Source organism: Erythranthe guttata, chromosome 14 (assembly GCF_056151865.1).
Source record: "Erythranthe guttata isolate IM_541 chromosome 14, IM_541, whole genome shotgun sequence".
In the NCBI taxonomy this organism is placed as follows: Eukaryota; Viridiplantae; Streptophyta; class Magnoliopsida; order Lamiales; family Phrymaceae; genus Erythranthe; species Erythranthe guttata.
Genome location: NC_142546.1, coordinates 1066751 through 1084852, shown reverse-complemented (window position 1 = coordinate 1084852; position 18102 = coordinate 1066751). Strand labels below are relative to the sequence as shown.

General features: G+C 35.2%; 5 protein-coding genes across 5 annotated transcripts; 3 read left to right on the top strand and 2 right to left on the bottom strand.

Moving 5' to 3' along the window:
* Positions 1-6581: 6581 nt before the first annotated feature.
* On the top strand, positions 6582-7987 carry IAA2 (indole-3-acetic acid inducible 2). The gene is made up of 3 exons (XM_012998532.2): positions 6582-6964; positions 7103-7384; positions 7487-7987. The coding sequence occupies exons 1-3, from the start codon at positions 6732-6734 to the stop codon at positions 7563-7565; spliced, it is 594 nt and encodes a 197-aa protein (XP_012853986.2). The 5' UTR covers positions 6582-6731; the 3' UTR covers positions 7566-7987.
* A 158-nt stretch (positions 7988-8145) lies between these two features.
* On the bottom strand, positions 8146-11597 carry LOC105973500 (uncharacterized). Its single transcript, XM_012998531.2, has 7 exons — positions 11315-11597; positions 10872-11001; positions 10648-10775; positions 10376-10514; positions 9284-9389; positions 8713-8779; positions 8146-8639 (listed from the first exon to the last, which is right to left on the bottom strand). The coding sequence occupies exons 1-7, from the start codon at positions 11570-11572 to the stop codon at positions 8337-8339; spliced, it is 1131 nt and encodes a 376-aa protein (XP_012853985.2). The 5' UTR covers positions 11573-11597; the 3' UTR covers positions 8146-8336.
* A 381-nt stretch (positions 11598-11978) lies between these two features.
* On the top strand, positions 11979-15041 carry LOC105973447 (Tetratricopeptide repeat (TPR)-like superfamily protein). The gene has a single exon (XM_012998465.2). The coding sequence runs from the start codon at positions 12060-12062 to the stop codon at positions 14901-14903; it is 2844 nt and encodes a 947-aa protein (XP_012853919.2). The 5' UTR covers positions 11979-12059; the 3' UTR covers positions 14904-15041.
* A 533-nt stretch (positions 15042-15574) lies between these two features.
* LOC105973449 (thionin-like protein) lies at positions 15575-16588 on the bottom strand. Its single transcript, XM_012998467.2, has 2 exons — positions 16446-16588; positions 15575-16200 (listed from the first exon to the last, which is right to left on the bottom strand). The coding sequence occupies exon 2, from the start codon at positions 16186-16188 to the stop codon at positions 15808-15810; it is 381 nt and encodes a 126-aa protein (XP_012853921.1). The 5' UTR covers positions 16189-16200; positions 16446-16588; the 3' UTR covers positions 15575-15807.
* An 81-nt stretch (positions 16589-16669) lies between these two features.
* On the top strand, positions 16670-18073 carry LOC105973450 (sporulation-specific protein). The gene is made up of 2 exons (XM_012998468.2): positions 16670-16916; positions 17754-18073. The coding sequence occupies exons 1-2, from the start codon at positions 16788-16790 to the stop codon at positions 17856-17858; spliced, it is 234 nt and encodes a 77-aa protein (XP_012853922.1). The 5' UTR covers positions 16670-16787; the 3' UTR covers positions 17859-18073.
* The last annotated feature ends 29 nt before the right edge of the window (positions 18074-18102 follow it).

The window sequence follows — 18102 nt, the reverse complement described above, 5'->3', positions numbered from 1 at the left end:
CATATTGGTCTGCTAAATCTTAATGATTCCATATTTTATATTTAATTTAAATTAAGCAATTTCAAAAATTGGCAACTTACCAAGTCCAAATCTAAATGAATTTATTTTACAATGACTAGTAAATGAAAATGTTAATAAACAGTTCAGCAACGAATGGTTTAGCGGTTTAAGCAAGTGAGCATGTGTCAATTGATTCTGGTTCGAATCATGTTTTCAACTGTTGTTAGATGGAGTTTGTCACACAAAGTTGACCTAGTGTGATTTACGTTTTTCGTATAGTTTGTAAGCTATTATATGAGACTGCAGGTTTACTCAACGCAGTAATATAGTTGATATATATACTTGAAAGATATGATATAGATATATATGAATTGTTAAAAATATTAGTAAAAAATGAAAGTTTGGAGCTCCAAAAAGATAAGGTGAATCTTCTTTACAAGTGTGTGTTGCAACTAAGTTTGATCTTGTTGGATCTCCTCCTCTATCAATCAAATTGTTTACTTGATTTTATATTTGCTTTGATGACGTATTTGCCCTTTTTGGGGAATTGTGATTTTTGTTCTTAATTTATTGTAAGATTGATTAGTAGGGTTCTAATGAAACCGTTTTACATTATATAAATGAGCAAGTTACGGTCAACTATTGAGATAAGGTAAAATTACGAGAGAGAAAAAATCCTCGTACTTGTATAATTACAACTATCCCTAAATTATGTATTTGCTTACGAAATAACCTACTTCAGTAGGTTAATTTGGCACGGTAACTCGGTAAAGATGAACATGTAAAACAATGCATAGTTGAAGATAGTTGTAATTATTCAAATATGATGAGTTTTTTTTTTTTTCTTTTTATGTAATTTGAGCTTACCTCTAGGAGGTTACCGTAATTTTCCCATATATAAATCAATGGGTTGACTGAAACTGAATCATTAGTACTCAATCACGTTAATTTGATTTTTCTTTTTATTAAATTCAACCTAAACTTTTTTAGTAAATGATTTTATCAAAATTGTATAGTTTACTTGTAACAAAAACTTAATTGAGGGTCCAATTTGATTCTTGGTCATGACCACTTCCGAGTGAACACATAGTACTGTTTATTTCATGCTTCAACTAGTGAAATGCATTAAATAAATCATAATTATTTATTTATAGTAAAAAAAACACACACAGATAATAAATTAAATAATTGGAGATTTGTACATGCAACTTTATAAATGATTATTTTACTATAAATAAATGCAAATTGAGGTGTCTAAAAGTGACATATTTTTGGGCCGAATAATGAAAATGACTGTGCTGGTCCTAAATAATATTAAATAATCCATTTCAAGGCCACAAAATCTAATTATTTTAGAGAACAACTGTTGCTGTGACATTCCTTCCCCCCTATCACATTCGGTCCTTGGTACAAATTTAATTATATGGTTGCATAATTTGATAGAAAATATAGAATAATGTTTTTTTTAATTGAACATTATTATAAGGATGACATTTACAATGATGGTGATAATGACATTACAAAATTTATACTCTAATATTTGATCCAACAATTATATATTTCCGAGTTATTTATGAGAAAATATATATACGAATACACAAGAAAGGAACTAAACAATCTTTCCTATGAGCTGTGTAAGAAAGATATTTTCCGCAGATCATTCGTACAGTCAAGTCTAATACAAACTAACTTATCTCTAGACTTGCAAACTATGTACTGAAGTTGAGTATATACAGACCCATAAAAGAGATATTGAAATAACTCTATTCTAATTTTTTCTTCTTTCCAATTGCTTTCTCTACTAAAATTCGTACATCAAAACTGACAATGTGAACTGTATTAATAAATTAGTAGACTTGAGAATACGTCCACTACATGCATACGTTAAGCGAGAAACCAAGCACTAAGATAATGGGTTAGATAACGGGTTAGTGGATTAGCGAGAAAAATAAGTTAACAACCACTAATCTACTATTAATAATTGCTTAACCCATGATCTAATTTAGGTTTTAGGAAAGTTAAAATTACTAAAAGAATAAATTTGTATATATAATATATTGCCTCAACTACCAAATTTTCTTTCATTGAATTAAAAGCATTGATTGATGCCTATAGGAATTTAGTGGCTGATGGTCCATCCTATTAGTTAGGCCCATATATGAGCCCAATTACGTGTAGACTCTACTTTCCCACGTGAGTCACGTGACTGATTTAAGTTGGTGTTAGTGAAAAAAAACAAAGAAAATTGGAAATATATTATGAGTTTTTCTTTTTCGTAATCAATTTTTTAATCTTTATAAATGCAAAATTTTTTTCAATAAATTTTTCTATATATAAATATGTTGTTTAAGTTCAATACCTTTTTTTTTTCTTTTTTTCTTTTTAGTAATAAAGGAATACACAATTAATCATACAAGTGCATTAGGTAAACCTGCATGCTCGTATTATAACTTGCAAATTATACCAAATACGTAAATCAGACTAGACTAACCTTATGTGACAAACTCAATCTAGCGACCGTTGATAAGGAGATTCGAGCATGTACCAATCGACTATGTAACCGTTAAGTTATAAAGAAAATGTAATTGATTTTATAGTGTAAGGTGAATAAAATTAGAAAATCAATCATCACATTAAATATGGAATCACAAATTAATTAATTAATTAATATTGAATGCACACATCAAACTCATTCACGTGAAAATACATTTAACGTGACCACAAAAATAGTTGGATCAATGAGAATAATTGTCAAAAACCCAACTGTTCTGACATTCAAATTGATCACAATTCTTATTTTTAATTTTTTTTTTATTGATAAAATACATTTAATTCGTTATGGATGTGCATAGTTGGTAGAATAAATTATTTTTCCAAACCTTCATCCGGGTCAGTTAATATTAAAAAAATAAATAAATAAAATAAAATTGAATGGTATTTGGGGTATCAACGTGGCAAGATTACCAACTTGCAAGATTGTTATGGAAATTAGAAGGGAATTGTGGGGTGGAAATCGGAATTTGATATTTTTGAATTCCAAAACCAAAGAACTAATTTAATTTATATTCCATTACAAGAAATTACAATGAAGAAACTCGTTTAAGAATCGAAAATATTGCATGGAAAACTGCGAGATTTAAATTATTCAAATTTTGAGTCATATATAATATAAAATGAATAATAATATTGTAATTTTCGGCGAAATAAAATCTTAATTTTTATAATTAAATACGGATCGAAAATCAGAACCAGACTCGAACTTCAATTCCGTTAAAAGGAATTCGAAAATTTGAATATTGTCATACACATACATACAAAAACGCTAACTCTACAAAAATACTCACACGTACACGCATACACCTAGCCAGGAACACACACACGTGTGGAAATACATATGAAGAAGTTATTTAGAAGATAGTGACTTTAATTTTAGGCTTTAGCTATAAGAAAATATATTATCCAAGAAAAAAATGGTTTATAATAAAGTTAAATTCCTAAATTGAAAGATAAATACATTACATAAAATAGTTTTTTTAATGATCACAAAAATAATACACGAATTGTAATTTTAAAAAAATTCCAAAATTATTTTAAGGGGAGTTCACTCGACCATTAAACCGAATCGAATTTTCTGCCAAATTAATTTGTTAAAAAAACTATACCGAACTGAACAGTTCAGTTCGATAAACGATACAAATTTTTGAAATGCCATAATTCCTTATTACCGAAATTAACAAACCTAATTATTTTGGAACTATATATGGATTTGTGCAGTAGGCAATTAGTGGAAAATGAGTTTGTAATACTAGCCACGTGCGAGTTGTGGGGCCACGTGTCAGAATCTGACTGAGGACAGACAGCACTCGTGTGGGTTGTGTGGTTGGGAAGGTGGGATGTTATGTGGCACAGAATTTTGTATCATTTATAATTATTTCGGTGCCAACTGGTTTATACTGTTTATGTGTCTATTCTGTTTTTTTTTTTTCCTAAATGATTACTAATTTAAATTTCAATTCACCAATTAGCATGAATCTCTATAAATTAATACTCAATAAATTATTAACCTTTTTTTTAAATAATATTTTTTGTCGATTCATACTCGGAACAAAATTTAATAAATTATTAGTTCTATAATTTAATATTTCGTTAAATAAATAAAATTTTATAACGGCCGACTGCATTAATTTATAACATTTAATATACATGGGCTCTTCTTGATTCAGCCCATATTTGAGCATCGCTTTAGCCTTTAGGCCCAATAAGCTTAGATTTTGGCCCATGTTGGAATCAAATTAATTGCTTAGTTAATTATATTTCATTTTCTTTATAATTTAATGAAAATTCATTGAACAGCTAGCAAATGGCTGTTGCAATAAAAAGACTTGAAATTTGAGTTTGTGTGATAGAACAAATGTTGGGTTGGTGAGGAGATTATTACATGTTAGGAAGATATATTTTAATTATTAATTAATTATAAATTATAAATTGAATTGAGATCACATAAATAGTTTGAGTATATCTTAAAATCTAGGGTAAATTACAAACACCCCCTAAGGTATGGTCAAATTACAAAAACACCCCTCTTGTTTGGATAATTACAACCACCCCCTCAACTCCTCAAATTTAGTGGAATCTTCGAGATTATATGGAATATTATCACTTGTGTACCCGTTTTATCCCATTGAAACTCTACATTATGAAGCAAGATGATCATAATATGCGATTTTTAGCTTGTATATATCAGTTTGTGGTGCATCGAAAACTGTATTTTTACACAAAACGAGTACAAACTAGAGCACATTCCACGAAATCTAGATGATTATGTTGAATTTGGCACAATAAGGGTGGAGGTGTAAGAAAAAATCATAGTTGAGGGGGGTAGATGTAATTATCCAAACAAGAGGGGGATTTTTGTAATTTGACCATACCTCAGGGGGGTGTTTGTAATTTACCCTAAAATCTATTTTAACACATTGAGTGGATAGACTGCAGCAAACCGCAGTGGACCCAAAACTTTGATATTTATGTTATTTGATCTGATCTGATCTGATATTATATGATACAGAAGTTTCACTAGTGAAATAAATACCCACGGATTTATTGCAACACCCTCTATTTATTTCTTTAATTTCTTTATTTATTTATCTGGTTCAACGCTCTATTGTCAATAAAAAAAAATAAAAACTTATCAGCTCTTAAAATAGCTTATTAGATTTGAGAGCTTATCAGTTATTTAAAATAAGTTTTTAGTCAAACGAGCTAGAAATAGTATAAGTTGGTAATATATTCGGTTGACAAGATTTAATATTAATATAATTGTGTTATTTATTAATTTGGAGGAGTAAATTATTGGATAAACAAAATGATAGGAATCCAAAGTTGTATGTTCCATATTGTCTAGTCTTTAAGGACACTCCATACATACAAAAGCAATATGAACACGATCCCATGTCAATTTTTTTGTGTACACTCTCATATTATATGCTTTTATTTTATTTTTTTTAGTGTTAAAAAAATTATGTTATGTGTCAATTTTTTATTTCATTGTTAGCTTTGTTACTTTATTTATTATTTATCCCCTTTAGGCCAAAAAGTATCGGCAAAGAATGATTAAAGTTTGATTTGTGAAATACATTGGATGATTTTAAATTATTAATCCGTACAATTAATTATTCATTAACCACACATACATATGAATGTATGTATTAGTTTATAATCTATAGTTTAAAATCATATGATGTATTTCACTGAATGTGGCAACTTGTAGACCTCTAAACCTTATGTATGATCTTAATTGAACGACCTAAATTTTTATTTGTGGACAATAAACAACAAACGAGCTGCCTAAACTTTGTTAAATATTTAAATTTTTGTGTCTCGAAAAGAAGATAATAATAATTATTATTATTATAATAATATTTTTGCTGTGTATCACTCACTGTGTTTGATGAACCATATTCCAAATTCTAGTTTACCACACCGCCATTTTGTCGCCACTAATTAATTCATAAGTTATTTTATAATTACGATATAGTTTTTCTTTTTTTCTTCTCAATTTCGTGTTTTAGTGTATAATATTGCATCTATATGTATTAGGAGAAGACGTTTCAAAATCAAATTAGCTATCATTAATTTTCATAATAGATAGTGACTTTTAAAATATAAATATGACAAATTTCATAACTTTTAAGACATAAATACCCTCGTTGATTAAACACCTCTTTTTAAAGTACTCCAAATATTCAGACTTAACCTGAGTGCTAATTACACTTTATTATGTATATAAAAAAATAAAAATAATATTTCAACTTCAATTATGACACACACTAATGACAACCCACCACCACCCCACCCACCCCACGGTCAGTTAGAGAGAGAAAAAAAAAGGGTAAAGCCCATATGGGGCAGCTGAGGTTTGTCGATCACTTGTCCCCTAATTGCAGCTCCACTTGCTGAATTATGTTTCCGACACCTTACCCACCTCTCTCCTTTTTCCTAATTAATTAATTCATACTTTAATTATTTAATTAATAATTAATTCACACGCATCTTCATTTCTATCTTCACCACTACACCAATATTATTATTATTGTTCTTATAAAACCAGCACCTTTCATTTTCTTTTCTTCTCTCTCTCTCTATATTACAATCAACCATCTCATCCTCAAGAAACAAAAACACACACACACAGTTTGCAAGAATATTTTGCAAGAAATATATATAATACATTAATGGAGGGTACTCATCATCATGTTCAAAGCGATGATCTAAATTTCAAGGCAACTGAGTTGAGATTGGGTTTACCAGGCACAGAGATTACTACTTCTTCTTCTCCTAAGATTATTATTAATATTAATAATAATAATAATAATAAACGATCCTCCCCAGATAACAATGAATCTGAAGAAGAAGATGATAATAGGGTTTCTTCTTCTGCTAAATCCATTACTGCACCTGCTCCCAAGTAATTATTAATTAATACCCTCTCTCTCTCTAGATCTCTCTCTCTCTAGATCTCTCTCTCTCTCTCTCTGTATGTATATGCATGGCTTATGGCTAGTAATTGACAATATGTATGTATGTGTGTGTATTTCAATTTCAGGGCGCAGATAGTAGGGTGGCCGCCGGTGAGGAGCTACCGGAAAAACAACACGGCGGTGGTGGTCGGAGAAGAGAAGAAGACGGAGTATGTGAAAGTTAGCATGGACGGCGCACCTTTTCTTAGGAAGATTGATCTAAAGCTCTACAATAATAATAAGAATGGATATACAGAGCTACTGAATGGTTTGGAAAAGATGTTTAATTTCAAAATTGGATCTGAATATGCAACTGCTTATGAAGATAAAGATGGTGACTTGATGCTTCTCGGTGATGTTCCTTGGGAGTAAGTCCCCATTAACCATTCTTTCTCTCTCTAATACTCTCTCTCTCTCTCTCTAAAACTCTTTCTCTCTCTAAAAATAAATACTGATTATATTTTGTGCAGTATGTTCATGGCAACATGCAAGAGACTCAGAATAATGAAAGGATCAGATGCTAGGGGTTTGGGTGCTTCTGCTGTATGAGTACTGTCTTAATTCATTTTTTGTCACGTGACAAAATTGAAGATGAAGATGAAGATGAAGTCTCTGAGGAAGAGAGAGAGAATCTGCAGATTATGCACATGCTCTGATTGGGCTCTCCAATGTTGAACATACATAAATCAAGATTGTGATTTTTTCTCTTGCAATTTTCTTGATCCTAGTATATTAATTACAGAATCTAAAACCTAATTGGCTGGTTTTCTTAGATCCTGTTTTGTTTTAAGGTTTTTATTATTGCTGCTTTTGTAATCTCTGTCAATCCAATTGTACAAAAGGATATATATATATAGTTATATACATGTCCTGTTATATGTCTGTGTGTGAGTGTGTTTTTTTCTGTTCTTTTCTTTTTTTGTAAACCACCATGGTTGACAGTGTGAAGGAAGCTTGATTATGATTGTTTATCATTTTTATTTATTACTTTTTTTTTTTCATTCAACCTGTGTTCTAAGTTATTTTCAAAAAAAAAAAAAAAAAAATAGAAGTAATTTTCCACATAAATAGTCCAATTGAATTTAATGTACCTGAGTATATCCAGGCTGACTGTGATGACAATCCAGAATCCAGAATCAAGATACATTATATATTTCCCTATAAATTTGCAGTCGAAAGTGGATAACAGAGTGAATAATTCAGCTTAACGAGTAAAGATTGGAATTCGAAATAACATCAACAATAGATACACAATGAACCGCAACAATATTTAAAGAAAAAAAGAAAAAGAAAGTCGGAGTATTAGATTCTCAACTTCGATTACTGTTGCCTTTTCTTCTTAGGCCTCCTTTTTCTACGAGGTTTTCTAGCATCGGAATTAGAGCTCATGTTACCACTATTTCCGGTGGTGGAATCAACATTGCCGCCTCTATTTCGAAAAGAAGATCTGCCAATGCTACTCGATGTATTGCTAGATGTCGATATTTCACCTCTGTTAAATGTTTTCTTCTTACCCGAAGAAGATGCTGCAAATCTTGATTTGCTATTATTCTTCACTGAATTTGAAATTGGTTTTCCCGATGGACCGGGTGGTGGCATTAGTGCACGAGCAGATCTCAACCTCTGCATCATAAACACAACATTTAAAAAAAATAAAAAAATCGGTTTTATAATAACCAACTTAAGAATGGCGAACCTGATTCTTTTCATCACTGGACACTCCTGATGTCGTTGCTTTACCCGAAGCACTAGAGACTTGCTCCCTGCAGACCAAATAGAAATATTTTCTCACATATAATGAGCATTAGTTATTTGTACGATTTTTGGGTTTTTCGTTTAAGTTTTATTCGGTCTGCCCTAATGTTTTTAAGTTCGTTTTCTTCTTTGAAAAATAATCTTTATTATGTATCTCATGATATCTAAATTTGACATACACAGTTGGTTTTTTTTTTTTTTAATTATCTGAAGAGTGGTGGATGTTGGTCCTTGTTAAATGCTATATTCTGTTTTCAAAACCGAAGTTTCTCCATAATATATATAGTCTAGCGGATTTCGATCATGTTTAATATTTTTCAAGCATTACGAAAGTTCATGCGTATATATATGCCCTTAAGACACACGAGACGCGTCAATCCGAGCCTTAATGTTTTAAAACCCTAGAAATGGTTTTCTACCAAATACACACAGTTTCCTGAGGTAACTAACTTTTAAATTGAAATAAAAAAGAGATATAAAAAAGAGGAATGAGTGACGGTGGGGATATTTACCTTGCACTCCACTCATCGTCTGCATCAGCATCATCACTAGAGCTTCCGTTTAAGAAAAAATCGTCCTCGCTGGCATCTAATAGACCGTCATCTTCACTCCCTGTTTCTGTTACACATATTTAAGCCGAGTATTGAGTTGGAACACGTTTAATGTGACGAGGGATAAAATTAAAAAAAAAAAAAAAAGGTAAAAAGACAATATTAATGCTGAGTGATGATGAAATGACCAATTGGCATCAACAGTTTTTGATCTCTTGTATAAAGGAAAGAAGAAGCTACTGCTTTATAAGGTACTAGTAATGCAGCTCACAAATATTATTCCACACCTATTAATCTGCATATATTCCACTTAGGGGTGAAAATTGGAACCGAATTTCCAGTTTCCGCTAATTCCGATCCATTTTTTTCTGATTTGGGAACAATATTTTTCATTTTGAAATTCCGATTCCGATTTTTTCCCAACTTTTTTTAACGGAATCGGAATTTTTTGAAACCCACCGATTCTGTTACGAAAATTTCCGATTTTGGGACGAGTTATTTCATCCTACTTTCCGTAATTCCAATTCTTTTGGACCGGAATTAAAATTAGTTTTTCACTTCCAAAAAAACGGAATAATTTCCGAAAGTGCAAATTTCGATCCAACCGGTCTGATTTCCACCCCTAATCCCACTCTTCTATTATCAGTTCCTAACTAATAGTCCAAACACAAAGAACATAATCAATTTAATGTATCCCTTAAATACATTCAAATGACTAGAGAGAAACACTATCAAACACGACATCCCAGTTAACGTATTAGATAATACTATTCTACTGCAGAGGTTCTTTACTACTCCCTAATGATTCTGGACTTTTTTACGACACTAACGCTGTGTTAGAAGCAAAATTTTGCAGAGGAAGCAATGAAATGAGTAGGCATTTTTAAGCATAGGTGTTCCGACAAATTCTAGATGATCATGACATTTGACGAGGAGAAAATCCAGCAGAAACTTAAGGAAAATTTATATGTTCCCCATAACAATTCTAAATTGGGTTAGCTCAAGTAATACTGTAATAGTACTCAAAAAACGAGAGAAGGAAAAACAAAGTACCTTCCAAATCCTTTCCACTTGCTGCAGCAGCAATCAGATTAGCCTTAATTTGCGTACGCAACCTATTTCTTTTATCTACAATTTCTGCCTCATCACCTCCCATAAATAAGGAGACATATTTCTCAGTTTTTGGGAAGAACTGCAATTCAATTTTCAAAAAAAAAAAAACGATTAACGAAATTCTTCAAGTATTATAATGCACAGCAACAATCTTTATAGAGCAACATCGGCAGTTTCCTACAATGTTCACTGGCGATTAAATCATATCATACCTTGACATATTCAAGATCTTCTTTCAACTCAGACAGTTGGTTCGCAATCTCCGTTTCCTGAGAGTGAACAGTTGAAGTACGCTGCTGCTTTTCCAACCGTCTTATCCTTCTTTCGATTTTTCTTCTCTCTAGGCATATAAATTCCAACTACCAGGTCATTTACAACACTTCATCACGCTGAGGCACAAACGAAAAAAGATCCTGATCATAAGGCTACTCCTTACCGAAAAATTTGATCTTTCTGTCACGAATAAATAAAATACGCTCCAACGCCAAACGATTGTGTATCTCTTGTTGTTTCTTGAGGTCCTCCAACTTCTTCGCCTGCGCTTCCTTCACTTCGGGAGGCAGATCCTGTATGTTGAGAATTAATTAACTAAATCATTCATCAAATTCATATAAATCAGCAGCTACATGGTGTATATATATGTATATATATCAATAACAACAAAACAGAGGAAGCTCAATTGTGTGATTATTATCCTAGGGCTAAATCAAAAGAAAATGCAGTGATTTTACAGATATAGACAATCCTAATCTCACCGACCAATTCGACAGCAATCAACGCCGGTAAACCAAAACAATTAAAATAAAAATTCAATTCACACAGACATGTGTGTGTACGTTGGGCAGAGGAAATTACTGGAAATTGAGAAGAGTAAATTACCTTGCGGAGCATGCGTTCAGTGGAGCGAATTTGATTTTTGAGAGAGACGGATTTAGGCTTGTTAGCCTTCGATTTCTTGTCTACGGAAAGGGTTTTAGGCCGCCGCTGTCCCGCCGGTTTCTTCCGCTCCGCCGCGGCTGCGCTGCGCTTGCCATAGCCACCGTGCCCCATGTTGTCCGATGATGATTTTCTCGTAATCTTCGTCTTTATGCACAAGACTGTAATACGGTGTCGTATCTCCCCTGTGTTTACTTTCATTACCAGCACCACTCTCTCCACGTTAATTATTATTAGGGTAAATTACAACCGCCACCCTAAGATATGGTCAAATTACGAAAAGACCCCTCTTGTTTGGGTAATTATATCCACCCCTCAACATAAATCTTCTTACACGTCTAACCCTGCGGTATCAAATTTAATGGAATTTTCTAGATTAAGTGGAATATTCTGTAGTTTACACGTTTTACCCTATTCGAGCTCTACATTTTGAAACAAAATGATCTCAGATAGTTGGTTGTAATTTACCCTTATTATTATATTTATATTTAGTACTTAATTGATAGGCCATTTATGTGACGTCATAAAACGTTGGTGGGCTTCTATCTAAATATTGAGGCCCATTTAATTATTTATATATCAATATATGGTTTAAGAAAATAAATTATTTGATGATACAGTAGACATATCTAAATATTTTAGCAACAGAAAGCAGAAAAATTCTCCCTCCTTCTTCCTTAATCCGAAGATGTTTGTGAAGTTTCAGTATTCAGACACCAATTGTCTGCGCATATTCAGTCTCGCGGAAGCCACGCCACCGAGTGTGGCGCTTTCAGTAACTCCACCACCCATCAAGAAACCCAATGGTAAATTCAAACACAAGCAGCACAAACAGGTTTTCGATTCCCACTGTGGTGTCGTGCACATGTCGAAGAAGAATAGTTTCGTCAAAGACCCACTCGGAAGAACACAGAAGAATGTGAATTTTCGTGGCGGCGGCGGCGGCGGCGGTGGTGGTGGTGGCAGAAATGGGGTGCTGGAGAAAGAAGATTCGACTGAAGATGGTTTATTGGAAAATCTAGAAGAAAGAAATGAGAAAAATGGTGGGTTTGGAGCGATTTTAATGTCTGCAGGTGGGATTAATGGTGCAGCGGAGGAATTGTGTACCCGGAGTTCGTCGTCTGAAGAAAGTGTGAAAAATGGCGATTCTAGGAAAGAAAATGTGAAGCATAATGGTTATGTAAGAAGATTACGTGGCAGTACTGAGAATTGCAGCAAGAATAGAGATGAAACGAGTTCAAAGGGTGTGGTCGAGGGAATGCAGACCAGGTGTTCGACGAAATGGGCGAGATACGGCGGTAATATTCCGGCCATGTTGGAAGCGTTGGAGACCGTTAAAGATTTGGACGAGGCTATGAAGCCTTGGGAAACGACCTTGACGAACAAGGAAAGGAGCATACTATTGAAGGAGCAGTTGGGTTGGGAAAGGGCGGTGGAGATTTTCGAGTGGTTTAAAAGGAAAGGATGTTACGAAGTGAACGTAATTCACTACAACATAATGCTCAGAATTCTAGGCAAAGCGCGACAATGGTGTGAAGTCGAGAGGTTGTGGGGTGAGATGGAGAAGAAAAGGATTAAACCGATAAATTCAACCTACGGTACTTTGATTGACGTGTACTGCAAAGGAGGGCATAGAGACAAAGCGATGAAATGGCTGGAATTGATGAACGAACGTGAAATGGAGCCGGATGAGGTGACAATGGGGATTGTAGTGCAGATGTATAAAAAGGCAGGGGATTTTAAAACAGCCGAAGACTTTTTCAAGAAGTGGTCGTCTCGTAATGCTGCAGTTGAAGGGCGTGGCGGTACGAGTTCTAGATCAAGAAGCAAAATGGGTGTCAATGGCGATTCTTCCTCAGCGTCAAACGTTTGTTTGAGCAATTACACGTACAATACAATGATCGACACTTATGGTAAAGCTGGCAAACTGAAAGAAGCGAGCGAGACTTTCGAAAGAATGCTACAGAAAGGTGTGGTGCCGAATACGGTGACTTTCAATACTATGATACACATGTACGGCAATAACGGACAGCTGGCGAAAGTTGCTTCTCTAATGGAAAAAATGGAGGGTGCCAAATGCTCGCCAGATACCCGAACGTACAACATTCTTATATCCCTACATGCTAAGCACGATGATATAGAGTTGGCAGCAAGATACTTGAAGAAGATGAAGGAAAGTTCTCTCGAACCAGATGCAGTGAGTTATCGAACACTACTGTATGCGTTTTCGATAAGGTGCATGGTTTCCGAAGCGGAGGAGTTAATCGCGGAGATGGATGAAAAGGGATTGGAGATCGATGAATTTACTCAATCTTCTTTGACTAGAATGTACATCGAAGCTGGATTGGTCGAAAAGTCGTGGGCGTGGTTCCAAAGATTCCATCTTGGAGGGAATATGACTTCCGAGTGCTACTCTGCAACTATCGATGCTTTTGGGGAGAGAGGGCACATTTTGCAAGCCGAAAAAGTTTTTGAGTGTTGCCTGCAAGTGAAGAAATTGTCTGTGCTCGAGTTTAATGTGATGATCAAATCTTACGGTATTAGCAAGAAATTCGATCGGGCGTGCCACTTGTTTGATAGTATGGAAAAACACGGTTTAGTTTCCGATAGATGTGGATATAATTCGTTGGTGCAAATGCTTGCTAGTGCAGACCTTCCAGAAAAGGCGATTTTTTATCTAAGAAAAATGCGCGAGCTTGATTTGGTGATCGATTGTGTTCCTTATTGCGCTGTGATTTCCAGCTATGCAAAACTGGGGCGTATGGAAATGGCGGTGGAAGTTTACAAGGAGATGATTGGCTGTGGGATAAAGCCTGATGTAATTGTTTACGGTGTTCTGATAAACGCTTACGCAGAAACAGGAAACGTAAATGAAGCAACTTATTACATCGAAACCATGAGAAATCTGGGACTGCCGATGAATGGTGTTGTGTGCAAGTCACTAATCAAGCTTTATACGAAAGTTGGGTACTTAAAAGAAGCTCAAGAATCGTACAAGAATCTGCAATTATTCGAGACGGGAATCGATGTTTACTCATCGAACTGTATGATCGATCTCTATAGTGAAAGATCGATGGTTTCCGAGGCGGAAGAGATTTTCGAGAATTTGAAACTGAACGGAGATGCGAACGAGTTTACGTATGCTATGATGCTGTGTATGTATAAACGCAACGGGAGATTCGTGGAGGCGTTTTGGATTGCGAGAAAGATGAGGGAGTTAGGTCTAATGACGGATTTATTGAGTTACAATCATGTTCTTGGGCTGTATGCTTCGGACGGGAGGTATAAGGAGGCGGTGGCTACTTTTGAGGAGATGGTGAAATCGCTTGTCAGGCCGGATAATTCGACGTTTAAATCGTTGGGGATTATTTTATTGAAATGTGGGGTTCCGAAAGTTGCTATTGACAGGCTTGAAACGGAGAGGAAGAAGGATCAAGAGAGCGGTGTTCGAGCGTGGGCTTCGATTCTTACGTCTGTTGTTGACATGGATGATGATGACGACGATGATGATGTGGCAGTTGAGGTTGTCTAGTTTGTGTTAAATAATCAGAGGTTTTGTCCACTGATCTTGTACACTTGTTTGTTTATTCCATGTCTAATGAAGCTAAGTATAGGTTTATTAAGGACTGTTGAATAGCAATATCAGTGGCTCGATGCTCTACTTTCGTAACCTAGATTTTGCGGCAAACAGGGGTGCAAATTGCAACACAATCTTCGGGTCTACTGGTTTGATCTTTGGAACAGTAGTTTCCATTCAGATTTTCAATTTTTTCGATCTTTCGTTTGAAGTACATGAGATTACATCTAAAGCAATAATGGCTATTACCTCACAGATGAATACACCTCACTAATTACTTACCCCATCAAGAATCTTCAAAGCCTCCATTAACGATTCCCACGACTTGATTCCAAAGCTCATGCCACAAGCAATCGACACCATCGAATTCATCCAAGGCAATGGTGGGCTCGGCAGCATCAAACTGGAGCCCGCCGAGTGCAGATATGTTTGGCCTACAAGTTTTTCTTAGGATATATTTGGCCCCTGCAGATATAAAATGCTGCGCTACCGTCGTACATAACAAAATCACCGACAAATTTCAAGTATATATGATTATATATACATGTACATATAAGTATAGATACGATCGCTATTTATTAGAATTCTTAGTCTCTATGCATCTACCCTAAACGACACTTAAAACGAAACGAAGGGAGTACTGATTGATTATTAACACACCAGAAACTGTTTACTTATACAAATCCAAACATTTAAACCACTACAACAAGCTCAAAAGCAACCGCCTCAGCAGAACATGGCATTATATTTGACGATACTCAACCGAAAAAAACAAGCAGTCGAAAGAATGACAGGTTCCAACTTCTGCCGAATACCTCCCAGGAATACAAATCGAAGAAGAAAAAAAAAGAACTGAAAATTACGAAGATCGAGAAGCGGATACCTTGAGACACTCGCTCTGACATCTCCGAAGGCAAACGTCGTTCCAATTCGGCACTTGATGCTGATTCACGCACACGGTCCTTGCACACGCGTCCGCACAGGCATCGAGTTCTGAAACTCCGCACACTGTGACACACGTATCGGGGATTGGATCTTTAGAGAATGCACCGACTTTCTTGAGCATTCTCTTCGACGTGCAAACCCTCTCGCAGACGAAAATCTCGTCTGCGTTTTTCTCCCTGCCTCGTGCAGTTTTGATTCTTTGCTCCTCTGCGTTTTTAGCCTTGATTCTTATAGCTTGGCCGGCGGCGAAAACTGGAACGGCTGCCGCTAGCAGTGTCCACCATACCTCCACCATTGGTGCTAACGCCTACATTTGCAAAATTAGGTCAGGCAAATTAGCACATAGTGCATAAACCTCAGAATGCAATTAGAACTACTTCCATTCAAAAAAAAAAATTTATCAGATTCAGATACATTAGCCGAAATCTATGCTAACGAAAAAAAATTCAGCCTTTATGGAAGAGCGTGTTACCAGAGAAAACGAGAAGGAAAACAGTAGAGGAAATAATCGGAAAAGAAAGAAAATATGTAATTTTCCGGTGGAGAATTTACCGATAAATGCGAGGCGGATGATGGTAATTGCGGTGCGAATTCTTCACCGGAACCCTAGCTAGCAGCGGTGGACGACGGAGGAGGAGGAGGACGGTGGGAGGATTGAGGAATTCAGAACTGGAGTGTAACTTATGGGCCGATGAATACAACTAATTATTGGCCCATCCAAAAAAAATACAGGCCCATATATAAATATATAAATATAGATACAGAGGAAAAGCTCCACGTAACGCAGTGCATATCCATTTCTTTTTGTTGCAGAGGGGTTTATGCTTCCATCTCTACCCCTGAGATCTCGAATTATTTCTGCACGAAATTAAAAAAATTGGAAAAATAGGAAAAATGTCGTCTTTGGGTACATCAAAAGGGGTTTTGGAGATCGCGAAATTTGCAGTATACGTCACCGTTCCGATCGGGATGATGTATTTCTTCGCCAGCAACACCAAAAATCTCCAGAAATTCATGGGCAATGTAAGCTTTATTTATATATACCTTCAATTTTTCTCCCCCCTTTTTTTAGGGTTCTTACTTCAGCTAATCTGAAAATGAAACTCTCAACTGGATAGTTAATTTGCCTAGATACCCTTTGAATTTTATGAAATCAATTTTCAGCAGTCAGATTACCTGCGTAGTTAATTTGAGCTTCATTTCTGATCACTGCACGTGCTTCTATGGGGGTGTACTCTGTGTGTGTGTGTGTGTGTGTGTGTGTGTGTGTGTGGAATGAAGCTGGAAATTGTGAAATTGAAATAGCAGAACAACTAAATTTTGATATGGGAATAAGAGAGGAAATTGAAATATTTAGTACCTACAATTTAGTTTAGAAAGATACAATTAAGTAGAATAAAATAGAAGAATGAAGCTACATTATATACTCTGGCTTCTTCCTTTCGTAAAATAACCGAGCCTCGTTTTTCTCTTTATTTTCCCCCTTGGTTTAAGCCTTAGTCATTCTTAAGAATGTTTTGTTTACTCTTGATGATCGTTGAAGCATCGAACATGGTAATGCCCATTTCGTCTCGTAAGGAATCACACTATTTGAAACAATAACGCCGTCCGAACGCATCACTACCAAGTGGGATTGTTATGATCGATTTTTATTTCATATATGTTTTAATTATTTTTGTTGATTTATTTCTATATTGAAACCCTATTAAGTAGTAGAAGTTTCTTGCATGTGGGATGGTTTTTGCCTATATTCTTCTGCATAAATAAGCGTGCGCGCGTTTGTGTGTTATACATGCTTAATTGCTTACCCTTGATAGTGATATGGATTCTAAATCGAAAATTTTGTGTTGTATCATGAAGCGTCAATACGTTGTGTACCCACCGGAGGGGCCAAGGCCTCCATCGCCGGAGGAAATGAGGGAGATGGCTCGAGAATTAGCTCGAATTAGAGATGGGACCCGCTGATGGATTTCTCGTTTCCCTCTACGAGACCATGATCTTATGAGTTTATTATGACCACCATCATCATGTATGTGCTGTTCCAATAATTTTCCAGGGACTTATCTGTAAATTTTTGTTGTGAGTTCGACGGAAACTAACTGTTTCAAATACACGTGTGTAACGGTTTCGACAACATTCGATCAATACACGAAATGCTCATTTTGCAGAGCCTGTTACTATCTACTAGTGTCCTTTTTTGTGATTAATG

Bases quoted from the DNA above. Each gene is read 5' to 3' on its own strand.
- LOC105973450 (XM_012998468.2), top strand. From the start codon at position 16,788: ATGTCGTCTTTGGGTACATCAAAAGGGGTTTTGGAGATCGCGAAATTT. The intron at 16,917-17,753 runs GTAAGCTTTATT...TGTATCATGAAG, and splicing joins TCCAGAAATTCATGGGCAAT to CGTCAATACGTTGTGTACCC.
- LOC105973449 (XM_012998467.2), bottom strand. From the start codon at position 16,188: ATGGTGGAGGTATGGTGGACACTGCTAGCGGCAGCCGTTCCAGTTTTC.
- IAA2 (XM_012998532.2), top strand. From the start codon at position 6,732: ATGGAGGGTACTCATCATCATGTTCAAAGCGATGATCTAAATTTCAAG. The intron at 6,965-7,102 runs GTAATTATTAAT...TTTCAATTTCAG, and splicing joins ATTACTGCACCTGCTCCCAA to GGCGCAGATAGTAGGGTGGC. The intron at 7,385-7,486 runs GTAAGTCCCCAT...TATTTTGTGCAG, and splicing joins CTCGGTGATGTTCCTTGGGA to TATGTTCATGGCAACATGCA.
- LOC105973500 (XM_012998531.2), bottom strand. From the start codon at position 11,572: ATGAAAGTAAACACAGGGGAGATACGACACCGTATTACAGTCTTGTGC. The intron at 11,002-11,314 runs GTAATTTACTCT...CTCAACATACAG, and splicing joins CTGAACGCATGCTCCGCAAG to GATCTGCCTCCCGAAGTGAA. The intron at 10,776-10,871 runs GTAAGGAGTAGC...TTATATGCCTAG, and splicing joins CAGAAAGATCAAATTTTTCG to AGAGAAGAAAAATCGAAAGA.
- LOC105973447 (XM_012998465.2), top strand. From the start codon at position 12,060: ATGTTTGTGAAGTTTCAGTATTCAGACACCAATTGTCTGCGCATATTC.